This window comes from Brachypodium distachyon, chromosome 4, assembly GCF_000005505.3.
Source record: "Brachypodium distachyon strain Bd21 chromosome 4, Brachypodium_distachyon_v3.0, whole genome shotgun sequence".
NCBI lineage: Eukaryota > Viridiplantae > Streptophyta > Magnoliopsida > Poales > Poaceae > Brachypodium > Brachypodium distachyon.
Window position 1 is genome coordinate 32,608,620 of NC_016134.3, and position 12,885 is coordinate 32,621,504.

The 12,885-nt window shown below is 47.2% G+C and overlaps 3 protein-coding genes across 3 annotated transcripts; 2 read left to right on the plus strand and 1 right to left on the minus strand.

Moving 5' to 3' along the window:
* Positions 1–703: 703 nt before the first annotated feature.
* LOC100823501 (sugar transport protein MST6) lies at positions 704–2,275 on the plus strand. The gene has a single exon (XM_003576342.1). The coding sequence runs from the start codon at positions 704–706 to the stop codon at positions 2,273–2,275; it is 1,572 nt and encodes a 523-aa protein (XP_003576390.1).
* A 1,163-nt stretch (positions 2,276–3,438) lies between these two features.
* On the minus strand, positions 3,439–7,533 carry LOC100837618 (phosphoenolpyruvate/phosphate translocator 1, chloroplastic). The gene is made up of 9 exons (XM_003577906.4): positions 7,036–7,533; positions 5,877–5,999; positions 5,638–5,790; positions 5,424–5,509; positions 5,021–5,105; positions 4,457–4,576; positions 4,315–4,383; positions 3,937–4,066; positions 3,439–3,853 (listed from the first exon to the last, which is right to left on the minus strand). Exons 1-9 carry the CDS (start codon positions 7,408–7,410, stop codon positions 3,777–3,779), a joined length of 1,218 nt encoding a protein of 405 aa, XP_003577954.1. The 5' UTR covers positions 7,411–7,533; the 3' UTR covers positions 3,439–3,776.
* Positions 7,534–10,017: 2,484 nt separating this feature from the next.
* LOC104585081 (mitochondrial import inner membrane translocase subunit TIM17-2-like) lies at positions 10,018–10,389 on the plus strand. The gene has a single exon (XM_010241028.1). The coding sequence runs from the start codon at positions 10,018–10,020 to the stop codon at positions 10,387–10,389; it is 372 nt and encodes a 123-aa protein (XP_010239330.1).
* Positions 10,390–12,885: the final 2,496 nt, after the last annotated feature.

Consider the following 12,885-nt stretch of genomic DNA (forward strand, 5'->3'; position numbering starts at 1 on the left):
TAGATCGGGGCTTCTTACACACCTGCACCGCCACGTGTAGCCGGCGGAGGAGGGCGGAGGAGGAAAAGAGGGACGATTTATCAGTGGAAGATGGGTGACTGCCAAGGTGGAACCATTGATGACTTAGGAAATGGGAAGACTGAGTCCACGGCCAGGGAAAAGTAAAAGGTTGTGCATCGGCCTACTCAAGCTGAAGGTTAGCGATGCGAGTGCTTATTAGAATTGTTCGATACTGTACAAACCAAATTATTTCGTGCCAAAAAAAATGGCCCAACCTGCTCGGAGTCTATGCAAATGCAATTCGATTAGGAGCGTGTTCTCAGCCTGTTTTTACAGTCTTCTTCAGGGGAACACACCCTCAGGTTCTCCGAGTTCCAAACCAATTCGAATGTGTACAACAAGGATTCTACTTCTACTACTAACGTTGTGGGCGGTACTCCGAGTGTATGTGCAACCGTATTAGGAAACTCCGTGAACGAGTGAAAATCAGATACTCCAGTATTACTCGCTCGGACTCGGAGTGTATGCAAATAGGAATACGAGGAGGAGTGTATGGCATCTATCGCTCGACTGCTATATAGCTCGCCTCCACGCGACACCTTGCCTCCTCAACCCAGCACCAAGAACAGACAATCGTACTGCGTTTGCGATTTGAGACTCTATTGTTACTTGATCGAATCGAAGAGAGTACGACCGAAACGCGATGGCGGGCGGCGGCGCGGTAGCGGCCACGGGTAGCAAGCAGGACTACCCGGGGCGGCTGACGCCGTTCGTGTCGATGGCGTGCCTTGTGGCGGCCACCGGCGGGCTGATCTTCGGGTACGACATCGGCATCTCCGGCGGCGTGACTTCCATGGACCCTTTCCTCAGCAGGTTCTTCCCGTCGGTGTACCGCAAGCAGCAGGCCGATAGCAGCAGCAACAGCAACCAGTACTGCAAGTTCGACAGCCAGGTCCTGACCATGTTCACCTCTTCGCTCTACCTGGCTGCGCTCGTGTCCTCGGTCTGCGCGGCGTCCGTCACCCGAATGGCCGGCCGCAAGTGGTCCATGTTCGTGGGCGGCGTCACCTTCCTGGCCGGGTGCGCGCTCAACGGCGCGGCCCAGAACGTGGCGATGCTGATCCTGGGCCGCGTGCTGCTGGGTGTCGGCGTGGGCTTCGCCAACCAGAGCGTGCCCGTGTACCTGTCGGAGATGGCGCCCGCGAGGATGCGCGGCATGCTCAACAACGGCTTCCAGCTCATGATCACCCTCGGCATCCTCGCCGCCAACCTCATCAACTACGGCACCGACAAGATCGCCGGCGGGTGGGGCTGGAGGCTCAGCCTCGCGCTCGCCGCCGTCCCCGCGGGAATCATCACGGTCGGCTCCTTCTTCCTCCCGGACACGCCCAACTCGCTCCTGGAGCGCGGCAAGGCCGACGAGGCCAGGGAGATGCTCCGGCGCGTGCGGGGCACAGAGGACGTGGAAGAAGAATACCGCGACCTGTCGGCGGCGAGCGAGGCGTCCAGGGCCGTGAAGAGCCCCTGGCGTGACATCCTGCGAAGGCAGTACAGGCCGCAGCTGGCCATGGCGGTCTTCATCCCGCTGCTGCAGCAGCTCACGGGCATCAACGTCATCATGTTCTACGCGCCCGTGCTGTTCAAGACGCTCGGATTCGGCGGCAGCGCGTCGCTCATGTCGGCGGTGATCACGGGCGTGGTCAACCTGGCCGCGACGCTGGTGTCAGTGTTCACGGTGGACAGGGCGGGGCGGCGCGCGCTGTTCCTGCAGGGCGGGGCGCAGATGTTTGCGAGCCTGGTGGCGGTCGGAGCGCTCATCGGCGCCAAGCTCGGGTGGAGCGGCGTGGCGGAGATCCCGGCGGGGTACGCGGCGGCGGTGGTGGCGGTGATGTGCGTCTACGTGGCGGGGTTCGCGTGGTCGTGGGGGCCGTTGGGGTGGTTGGTGCCCAGCGAGGTGATGCCGCTCGAGGTGCGGCCGGCGGGGCAGAGCATCACCGTGGCTGTCAACATGCTAATGACGTTCGCCGTCGCGCAGGCGTTCCTGCCCATGCTATGCCGCCTCAAGTTCGTGCTCTTCTTCTTCTTCGCAGCCTGGGTCGTCGTCATGACGCTCTTCGTCGCGCTATTCGTGCCGGAGACCAAGGGGGTGCCTATCGAGGACATGGGCAACGTGTGGAAGGCGCATTGGTACTGGAGCCGCTTCGTCACCGACGACGGTGCCCAACATGGGGATGTCGAGATGGGCAGCAGCAGCCGCAGCAGTGTTAAGAACTAGCATAGCTTAGAAGCTATTCGTAGCATTTACAGGTGTTCCATTAATAGAAGTAGTACGTTTCTTAGATTTTGTATTAACTAGTGTTTTATTCAATACACTTCACAGCAGCAGCATTGCCTTGTAGAGTTGTAGTATTGCACAGGATTTTCTCTAAGTCGGACTTTTAAAAGTTTAACCAAGTTATCTTGATATTACGCTGTATATGTTGATATATTTGTACTATAGGACATTTTACGGTTAGAAGTTATAAGTTGTACATCCTTCATATTGGAACTAGGTGAGTATTATTTGAAAGTTTTCAATTAATGATTCAACTCAACCATAACTCGCAAGTTTAATTTATTTATTTTTAAGAAAAGGCAGCCATTTGCCGTTCGATTAGAAAGAAGTGAAAGTTTTTACAGATTTTTTAAAAAGGGTCAAGGCGGCGGTAACAAGGTTTGTTGACACTTCAGAGCACTAGCATTGCCTTGTATTGCCACGGCATGGAATTAACCTTTTTCTCCTTTTCTTTTAGACGACCGGTGACGACATAGTTGTAGTTCGGTATTAGTTCGACATATGCATAGAAATTCTAGCTCTCTTTTTCGCATCAACCAGCCACATCTGACTTTCCACAGGAAAGGCCCTTTTTCTTCTGCACGAACACGTACACCTCCTCCAGGCATTCTCACATCTGGCCATCCTGGCAATCTACTAGCATGATCCTTTCCACACAGCGCCTCCGAAACTCCCAATCCCCAAGGGTGTGGGCATGTCTCTCTTCCTCTATCTGGATCCTTGATGTCCCGCTTTTAGATCATTAGGAATTTGCTACTGTAATTCAAAATTTGCTCAGACTTTGACTTAAAGATTTAGAGTTGCCCGAGAAACGAAGTATATGCAGGATCCTGCTTGCATCTCTGCTCTGCTCCCATCGCATCCAACACCAATCAGTTCTCCCTTCACCTGAAACTCTCCTCTCCAGATCCCAGAGCTTCTAATTCCCTTGGTCAGTCACACAGATGGACTAAAGATCTCGGTGCAAAAGCCAAATAGCAATTTGGCGTACACTGGAAGCCGTTAGGCACCATACCGGGGCACATAGGCGTAAGACAGTGCTGTCCTGTCAAATACTGTAGGTTCCCTCAAAAACAAAATACAGTGTAGGTTACAAACTTACAATATTTCTCAGTGCTATCAAAGTATCAAGTAGTGTAACTTTACTCAACTGTGTTCACGAAAATAGAAGAAATGAGGACACCAATGAGCACTTATGGATGTCATCAGGAACTCGAAATGCAGCTATTTTATTATGTAGCAACTAGACCGTCAAAGTACAGAATGGGGAAAGAGACTCCAAAACTTGCCTGGTTAAACATGCTCATAACTGAATTACAAATTATCCTGCGATACTAATACTCAACAAGGCTTCCAGAAACAACTGCCTACACTAAGAACTGATTCCAAGGGTGTGGCGATGCACCTTCCACAATTTGCCCCAATGAACAACATGATGCAATCAAGCTGCCTTGGGTTTGGGCTGAAGTCTCTTCAGTTGTGAGTACAGGAAAACTCCCGCAAGGGCAATGGCGGTTCCTGTGCAGGCAGACATTTCAAATATGTAAAAAGCATGTAATATGATCAATCTGATTGAGAAGTGAACAAAAACAGATCCTTACCGATAGAGTTTATTGGAGACACAGGGGTCTTGAAGAACAGAACGGATGTAACAATGACCACCACACGCTTGACGCAGTTGCCCACTGAATGGGTAACTGGGGACACTCTTGCGAGGATCATGTATGACACCTACAACACATCAAAAGGTAAGAGAAGTAATAAAATTCTGAATAAGCCCGACCTTGTGAGCATATACACACACAGGGCATGTGACATCACTGGGCATGGGCTATGAACATGCACACTAATGCATCTCATGATTCAATTTTTCAAGCTATCTGAATTCAGCTCCATTTTTTCATAAAAAATTAACAAGGAAATCCAAAGATTCGATGGAGAGCAGTAGTCACTCGTCAGAAAATTGCATGGAGGCTGACCTGTTGGTAGGCATGGAAACAGAATGCAGCAATCAAAGACCTAGTGTATACTTGCTGCAAGTTCAGACCCTGCACAAGAAAGAACATAGTAAGAACTGGAAACAAGTGAGTCTAGCAGACGAATTAATAGCGTTATACTTACAGCAGACTGCAGAAACGTAGGAGTGACCTTGACACCTTCTGTGAGTAAGGTTACTGGGGCCAAGAGAAAGAATGACATGACTGTAATAATCGAGAAGAGATTAATGTTGTCCAGAGATGCCTGGTGAGAGGTTAGAAAAGATGAAGGTTAGAATTTAAACATAGATGCATACACTCAAGGGAAAAGGCAAAGAAGGCCTGTGCGCGTTCATAAATGAGAGTACCATATCAATTACTGCCCCCTCCAATCACAAAAATGCCGTTTCAGACATTGACATAATCTCAGAAAGATAAATTTGCCCACTAATCCTTATTGTAAAGTATTCACTGAATCTAATAAATTATAAATCAAGGTATTTCTTGATACTGATATACATGTCAGTTCCATGAGCTCGGCATCCCTTAGCCAGAAGCTCTCTTTTTGAGGGGGTATTTCAATATTCCAGAGAAGTGAAGTACTCCCTCCTTTTTGAGGGGGTATTTCAATATTTAGGAACGGAGGAAGTATAATTCAGTTACCATTATCCAACAGACCAAGAGAACTGTAAAATGAAAACTGAGTTACCTCTTTCTTCAGCATAAGCTTCTTGCTGAGCACATTCCTTGACTGGAAGGTCACATTTGAGGCCATCGCACTCAAAAATCCAGCCCTGTTGTCATGCAAATTACACATTAATCATAAACTAATACCTACAACACACTAACTTATGAGTAAAAAAGAGATATCATTGGAGTCTTGGGAGAAAATATAAAGACAAATGCATGCCCACACACGAAGAAACACATCAGCCATAAGCAACCTTGAAGTTCCATGAGTGAAACTCAAGGTGGGACAGATGATTTATGCAATGAAACATAAGACAGCAAATGGAAAGGATCATTTCAAGGGGCATATATTCGAACTATGTAGGCATATCAAACTTCATAACATTACACTTTATTAAAATGCCGGTGCTCATATCACATACCAGTTAAAAGAAGCTTCAGAAATAGATGCCAATGCCACACCACCAACAATTGGAAGAAGAGACAAAACAACCCATGGAGTAGGCAGCTGCGTAGTCATCCATGTGTCAAAACAACAACAAGAAGAAGAAGAACAACAGCGATTATGACACTTACATTACAAACAGTTGAAATGTTTTAACGATGCACCAACGTAGAACTGAAAAACAAAAATACCTCGCCAAGGAACATTGCTGACAGGAGTACGGAGAAGAAAGGCTCCATGGCCTTGATCGTATGTGTAAATGACACTGCAACCTTTCCAAGGCTCATGTTTGTGAAAAGATTGCCCATGGTATGGACAATAGCCAGAGGGAGAATAGCAACAAGCTGGGAAATAAGAGCAATTAGAACAGATCTTCTAACGCTGCAACATATGTATACTGAAAGTTTTCCACGAGGATCCAACTATTTACCTGTGCACCAGAAATTTTTGGTCTCTTAAGGATACCAGTGATCCACAAGAACAAGGAAATGACAGTTCCAACAGCAAACTGAACTGTTGTGATGTTAATGGGATATGGAAACACCTTGAGGACCTGCCAAATATATGAACAGTCAAGAAAGTTATATTATCTACGTGTAACTAATGTAACAAACCACAAATGACAACATCTGCATTACCAAGCATTAACTCTCTGCAGTTTAATCATTAAGGAAACATCCCTAACAGAATTTTTGATTTCACAGACAACAGAAATAGAAGGGAGATCTGGGTGATATAACAAAAACTACAAAATATTGGGTTATTGGGAAAACCTAGCAGCACAGATGTCTATATTACCAGAAGGTTGTGCATGTTACTTATTCAAACCTGTTACCATGAACAGAGTGATGAACATATGTGTCCTTATGATTACTAAGTAAAGAAAAATGAAATTCAAACATGTTCTAGGAGGATTTGTTTCCTTGGAATTATTGAAGATGATCCCGTGTTCTGCCATGTGGCCATAAAATTTATGCTAAAAGCTTGACCAGAAAAGCTTGACCTAAGTTTATGGAATATAGACAAATATTTGTTTACCAAAAGAAACCAAAGCTACGAGGCTAGATCAGTTAGAAATGACTGAATCTAACTCTGAATCATCAAAAGCACCAGCCAAGATCTCTTTGCCGTACATATGAAGGAATCACATGGGTAGCCAGCACAACAACAACAAAAAGGGCCTCTGCCTCTCTGATCCAAATGACTTCTGGAGGATTCTAGTAATTCTTAGGAATTTTTCCTATGTGGCTTATTTGATTCGTAGGATTGAAAACCATAAGAATTTTCCTTGAGATTCATTTCGATTGATTTCATAGGAAAACTGTGTGCGTAATCAAACATCCACTCATTCCTGTAGTACACAGACGGAGAAAAAAACAGAAACACGGAATCGTCTGAATTGGATAGATGCGCATCACTTAAGACGGATCTGTCCTTAGAAGGAGCTCAATTAGATAGATGCGCATCACTTAAGACGGATCCAACACCTCAATTCGCGCTCAATTCCAGGTTGCCCAGGGCAGCTGCACAGATGGAGCTAGCAAGCGCACTCGCTAAACAACGAAGGTCTAAAAGGCGTGGCAGCTCACCTGCTTGTTGTAGATGTTGAAGTAGATGTTGAAGAGGTACCAGAGTCCGAAGAACACGCCGAGCTGGAGGGTCTTGGCGAGCGCTGCTCCGCCTTCTTCTCCGGACTCCTCACCCGCCGCCGCCTTCCCGGAAGCCGCCGCAGCAGCCACGTCGCGGCTGCACCTTCCGCTCCGCTCCTCCTGCTCCGGCGACAGCGGCACGAGCCTGATGCGGCCCAGCCCTGCCGCTGCCGCGATGCCAGCGCGGGGCGCGACGGCGGAGAGGCGGAGGGCGCTGCGGGAGGCCGGGAGGCGGGCGCCCCCGGGGCTAGGGTTCTTTAGGAAGGGCCGCGCGGCGCATGGCCGGAGGAGCCCGATGGCCGCCGCGCTCTGCATTGCGGCGGAGGCGGAATGTTCTAGAAGCGTCCGGAGCCTTGGCCGCGGGGGGCGGAGGCCTCGAGGCTGCTGCGGCGGCGGAGGGCACGAGGACGCGAGGCGGAGGAGGGTCTGGTGAGAGAGAGTGTGTGGGTTGGTGGGAGAAGGGTTTTTAAGTAGCGACGAGAACCGGGCTGAGCTGGCACCGGCGGCGGAGAGTATGTCTGGCTGACGGCGGGACCGACAGATCGGCCTGGGGCCAGGATGTCAGCTGTGAAGGGAGGTGACCTGTGGACTGGCTTAGGTACGGCGTGAACGCGGTGCACGGTGCACCTCAGCGAACAGCCGTGGGCCAAAGGTCACCGGGGCCGAGGGGTGAGGCGCCGCGCGATGCGTGGAGCGGTTGTTGCGTGGAACGCGCGCAGCGATCCTCGCGAGGCCAGCGTGGGACCCCGTGCTGGAAAATCAGCCATGGTGGGTACAAGCAAGAAGGGCGGGATCTGCGAGACTGGCTTGACAGCTCACCTCGCGTTTTTTCTGACTGCTGGGGCGGACCGCCAGGTGCTTTGACGAGAAAGGTAGGGCATGTTTTAATTTCTGTACAAACTTGTCCGATCAAAAATTTGAAAAGGATTTGCATGCAAACGGTCCATAATCACTTCGTCTGAAATTAAAGACTTATATTTGTATAAATTCTTATACAAAACAAAGACACTTATTTCCGAAGAGAGAGTAACACTAATCACGAGAATTTGTAAGGAAGCAAGCAATTTAGTTCAACATCTTACAAAATGAAGTGAAGTCGTACGTCAACTCATATGTGGATTCATACCTGGTACAAAGATGTTCCGGTGAGGACATGTGCCTCTGGCAACGCACACACGCCAGTAATTTGGAATTTTGCCGAACCCCTCCCCTCGCGCGCGTCAATTCCATCCTTTTTTTTTGTCCCCTCGCGTGCCACAATCCCTATTTCCCCAAATCCCGACGAACAGCCAGACTGCGACTAAAATCCTAGGCAATTAAAATCACACAACTCAGTATTATATGGGTCCTCATTGGTGCTGATACATACACACAAATCTGAGACACCATTCGTACACACAAATCTGACAAAATTCAGGGAAAAAATCAGACAAATTCCATACCTTACACAGTTCATCTAATCAACTCATATGCTGAGGGGAAATCTTCAGAACCAATCATTACTACCATGAACATCATCTCTAACATTATCGTCATCTCTACAAAACGCGTCACTCAATCGCCTAAAACCTACCAAAACTCCATCCAAATTGAAGTGACCGAAGGAGAGAAGAAAAGCACAAACTGACAGAGATGAAGACCTACCGTACTGCGAAGGGCCTTGGCCCCATTGTCGAAGCTTGGTTCATGCGGCATCGTCACCCACAAGTAGATTATGTCATCGACGTCCTACTCGAGGTGAGAGAGGAAATGATCGAAACGAAGGAGAGATGAAGGGTATCGGAAGAAATGTGGAATACGCAGAAAACAAGGTCATTTTTGCATATTTTCGCCGCCTGTCCGTCGCTGGGGACCTAAAACGAAAATCTTTTGAACCAGATGACTAAAACACATAAAGAAAAAACCGCCTACAGATCAAGTGTGGCAGCCACGTGGCAAATTTGGACTAAATTGTCCATTGATGACACAACTAACGAGTTGATGTACCACTCCATCCCGTTTCGCCTCTTTATGATATGCTTGTTCAAAATCGAGAACTGTTGCGCTCAACGACTAGGCAGACTAGATCAGCTGCCTCTGAGCTTGTGATTGACTATGTTGAGTTGTTGGTTGTCCATATTTTTTCAATAGCCCGCAATGTATTCTTAGCATATTGTGGGCTTTGTCCTAGTTCTGAATCGTCCCTCCCGATATATCACCTGGGTACCTTTATGATGCCGAACTTTCTAGCTGCATATTTCCTGCAAAAATCCCGTCCTTATCCGTAAATATTTTAAGTTATAAAGTTAGATTGCAAATTGTAAAGCCGTAACAATCGTGCATTTTCAAGATCTATATAGGTGGTCGAGTGCAAACATGTGCGGTCGGGTACCTTGGACAGTACCTGATTTCTCAGCTTCGCACATGATACAACTCTGGTACGGACTAGCTCGCCACTTGGAGGGTAGAGATCGAGTCATGTAAGCAGTAAAGTTTTTGTGTCAGGTTTTGAGTTAACAATCACGAACGTGCATCCATTGTTTGTGTCCGTGTACGTGGAGATGGATGGATCATGGACGGCCGACGGACGCGTGTGTTATTGTCCGATTCAATCGATGGAGTATTCGTCTCGCGGTCTAGCTACAGGGCACAACAGACAAAAGCGAACCCGGCCAGCGCGTGCGGCCGGCGAGCCACCCGGTGCTGACTTGCTTGCGGCCTTGCAGGGACCCGATCCTGTCGGAGTTGGTTTGAGTTCTGGTCTGATTGCAACAATCTATCACGCTTCACGCAATAAATAAACGACGAGGCAAGGCAGAAGCAGAAAAAACCCAAGCTTCTTTACTTTGGAAAGGAGAAAGGAGAAGAACTCAAGCATATTGAAATCCGCAGCGAGTGATCGATGGACAACACCAGCGTGCAGCCTCTCACATTAGAGGATATATGGGCGGCATCGTCGCCGTTGGAGGCACCGTCTTCTACTTCCTTAAGGGCGTCATCAGCAGTTCCTCCAAGGGCCGCCTCGCCGGAGGCGCCAAGGGGGTCGTCGCCAATGCGCCCTGCGTGGCTCGCTGGGCGGGCTGGTGCGGCATCATGTCGGCCATCGAGAGCGGCATGGGAAGCGTCTGCGGTGTCGAGTGTCCATTGAATAGCGTGGTCGCCTTTGCTGGCGCCAGTGCTCTCTTCTCCGCGCGCCAGGGGCCACGCGCCGCCGTCCGCTCCGGGCTCAAGGCCGCTGCCTTCGCCGTTGTGTTGGAGACCACCGTCTACGGCCTTGAAAGCATGCTGAAACTTGATGGCTCATGCCGTGACTAATCTTTGGGTGGAGAAAATTAATCGATCGGATTTGCCTCTTAAACTGTAATTTTCTTTTTTAGCGGTTAGATTTGGGATGCTATTTTTCCAAGTTTTTGTGTTACCGTATGGGTTTACCTGCGTCGCAATTTATAGCTTAGCGCCTTTTCAATTTGTTTGCTGAGATGGCGTCGTTAATGTACACGGGATGATGATGTCATTATCAGACGCTGCTTAACAGTCAGCATCAGCCTCCTTCATGATGTTCTCAGGTAGATCTGTGATGCCATATTTTCGTTCATGCACTCTAGGTATATATGATAGTTTTGGATATTGCGGTATTTCAAGTTTTTGTGTTACGGTACCTGCGTCGCAATTTAGTTTAGGGACTTTCAGTTTGTTTGCTGAGATGGCGTCGATGTACACGGGGTTGATGATGTCCGCAATTTAGTTTAGGGCTCTTGTGTTGTCATGTGGTAACCAAATTCTTATTTTTCTCTCAGGTTTCTGAAGATCATATGTTATCAATCCAAAGGAGATACCTACGAAAAAAGTTGAAAAATATGAATGAGAAGAAAAAAAATGTGCCTCAAATTAGGATGTCTATGTCTTTTAGGTGATCTCTCAAGGCATGTTAGAAGACACGACACAACCTCATAAATGTACGATATCTTAATTCTTGTACCTTAAGCTATCTCATTAATTATTGTAGTATTACTTTTTTGAAAGGAAACACAATACCATTAGTTAAAACGAGCTGGGCACAATGCCAGGAACAAGGTCTTTACATAGTCCGGAAACGGATCAAACCAGGGTAACACACCTGGTAGCTTCCCCGTTCAATATACACAAACAACTACACTATGTGTGGAGATATTACATGCCTGTGGGCAAACCTCTACTTTGTACTCCTAATTAAAGGATGATTGATTACAATTCTTATTTGTTTGAATAACACGCCTAGATTTGAGTAGTCATATAAGTCACTAGTAATTGCTTGCTTCAGCACAACTGCATCTATCTCAAAGATAACTTTCTGGCACCCTATTCTGGACGCTTCGTTGACAGCATAAAGCATAACTAAAGCTTCAACTTGCAACGGTTCAGCGACAACTTCCAGATTTTCTAGTTATGATGATGCCGCATGCCACATTGGAGGTTTGCTTATGAGGATGGGTAAGAGATTATGGTGATTGACTACGGACTGGATGTCCGTCCCTAGGCCCTAGCGTCTTACGATCTTATCAGACCAGACAACTGCTGTTGGATTAGATAACGTGTGGTCCATTGATTTCCAAGTACTTCGTACCTAGGACATGTGACATGTGCCTCTTAGGTGGCACATATCCTCTGTTTTTTCTTATAATTTTCTAGTTTTGTCCTCTAAATCAAGTGTATAGAAAAAATCTATCAACAATCACAACTCTAAATTACTTATTGAGCTACTGAGGAACAAGGGTGGATTCCCCCTCCTAGGGTTCAACTCCCGCTTTCAACCCATGAACAATATGAGTCCGAAGCTTCTTTCGTAATTCCCAGAGTTTCTTCATAGTGGCTCCGTTCCATGCATCGTTTCATAGGAAAACCCAAAGTGGCTCTATTTCATTCTATTCACTTCCTATCATTTAATATCCATCCTTTTGGTCTTATTGACATAAGAGACGTCATTTATAGTCTATCTATAGTGTTTAACACAAACCTTTATTTAGTGAAAACTTGCAAATTATCCACGTGGACCATCGGATCTAAAACGTTATATAGTGCATATCAATTATCAAAGGTGGGAATCATAGCACCCGCTTAAACAAATTTTTCACATAACCCCCGTACTTATCCCATATTGTTTTATATTTGAGTCCCACCTCTTATCTTGGCCGCATGTCGTAGCTCCAATCAGGGGCGGGCCCAGGATTTTGACCGTGGGTATTCAAAATTGTGCAAAGAAATTGCTAGTCAAAATTGAAAATACTTGTGTCTCTGATCGGGAGTTCGAAGCATAGTTCTCTTGTGCGGCCAACGCAATGCGCACGTGAAACCGCAGAACGGCGGTAGCGCCAAATCACAAAGCAACGGCCATCCGAAGACGCGGACACCAAGGAGCAGAGTAAATGAGAAAGCATAGGAGCAATCGCTAGGTTTTTGGATTTGGAGACATGCCTGTCTGAGGATTTAGAAGGAAGCGAGAAGGTGTGAGGTGTAGATCGACATCAATAAAGGTTGTACGAAATGCGAGTATCCATTTGAGCGCTCGAAAATCCTATGTGGACCACGAATGCAACTTGGAAAAGGAATGAGAAAGATGGACTAGGCATTTGTGGACTCAATGCTGGAATAGCCTTGAGTTTCATCCCAAAATCTTGTTTACATGCATACATACGTACATACATACAGAATATACAGTATACATATTTATTTTTTTGGCAAACTTTGATGGGTATTCAATTGAATACCCTTGAATAAAGCTGGGCCCGCCCATGGCTCCAATGGCACAAGACAAAAGTTTGCAAGTTTGCACCC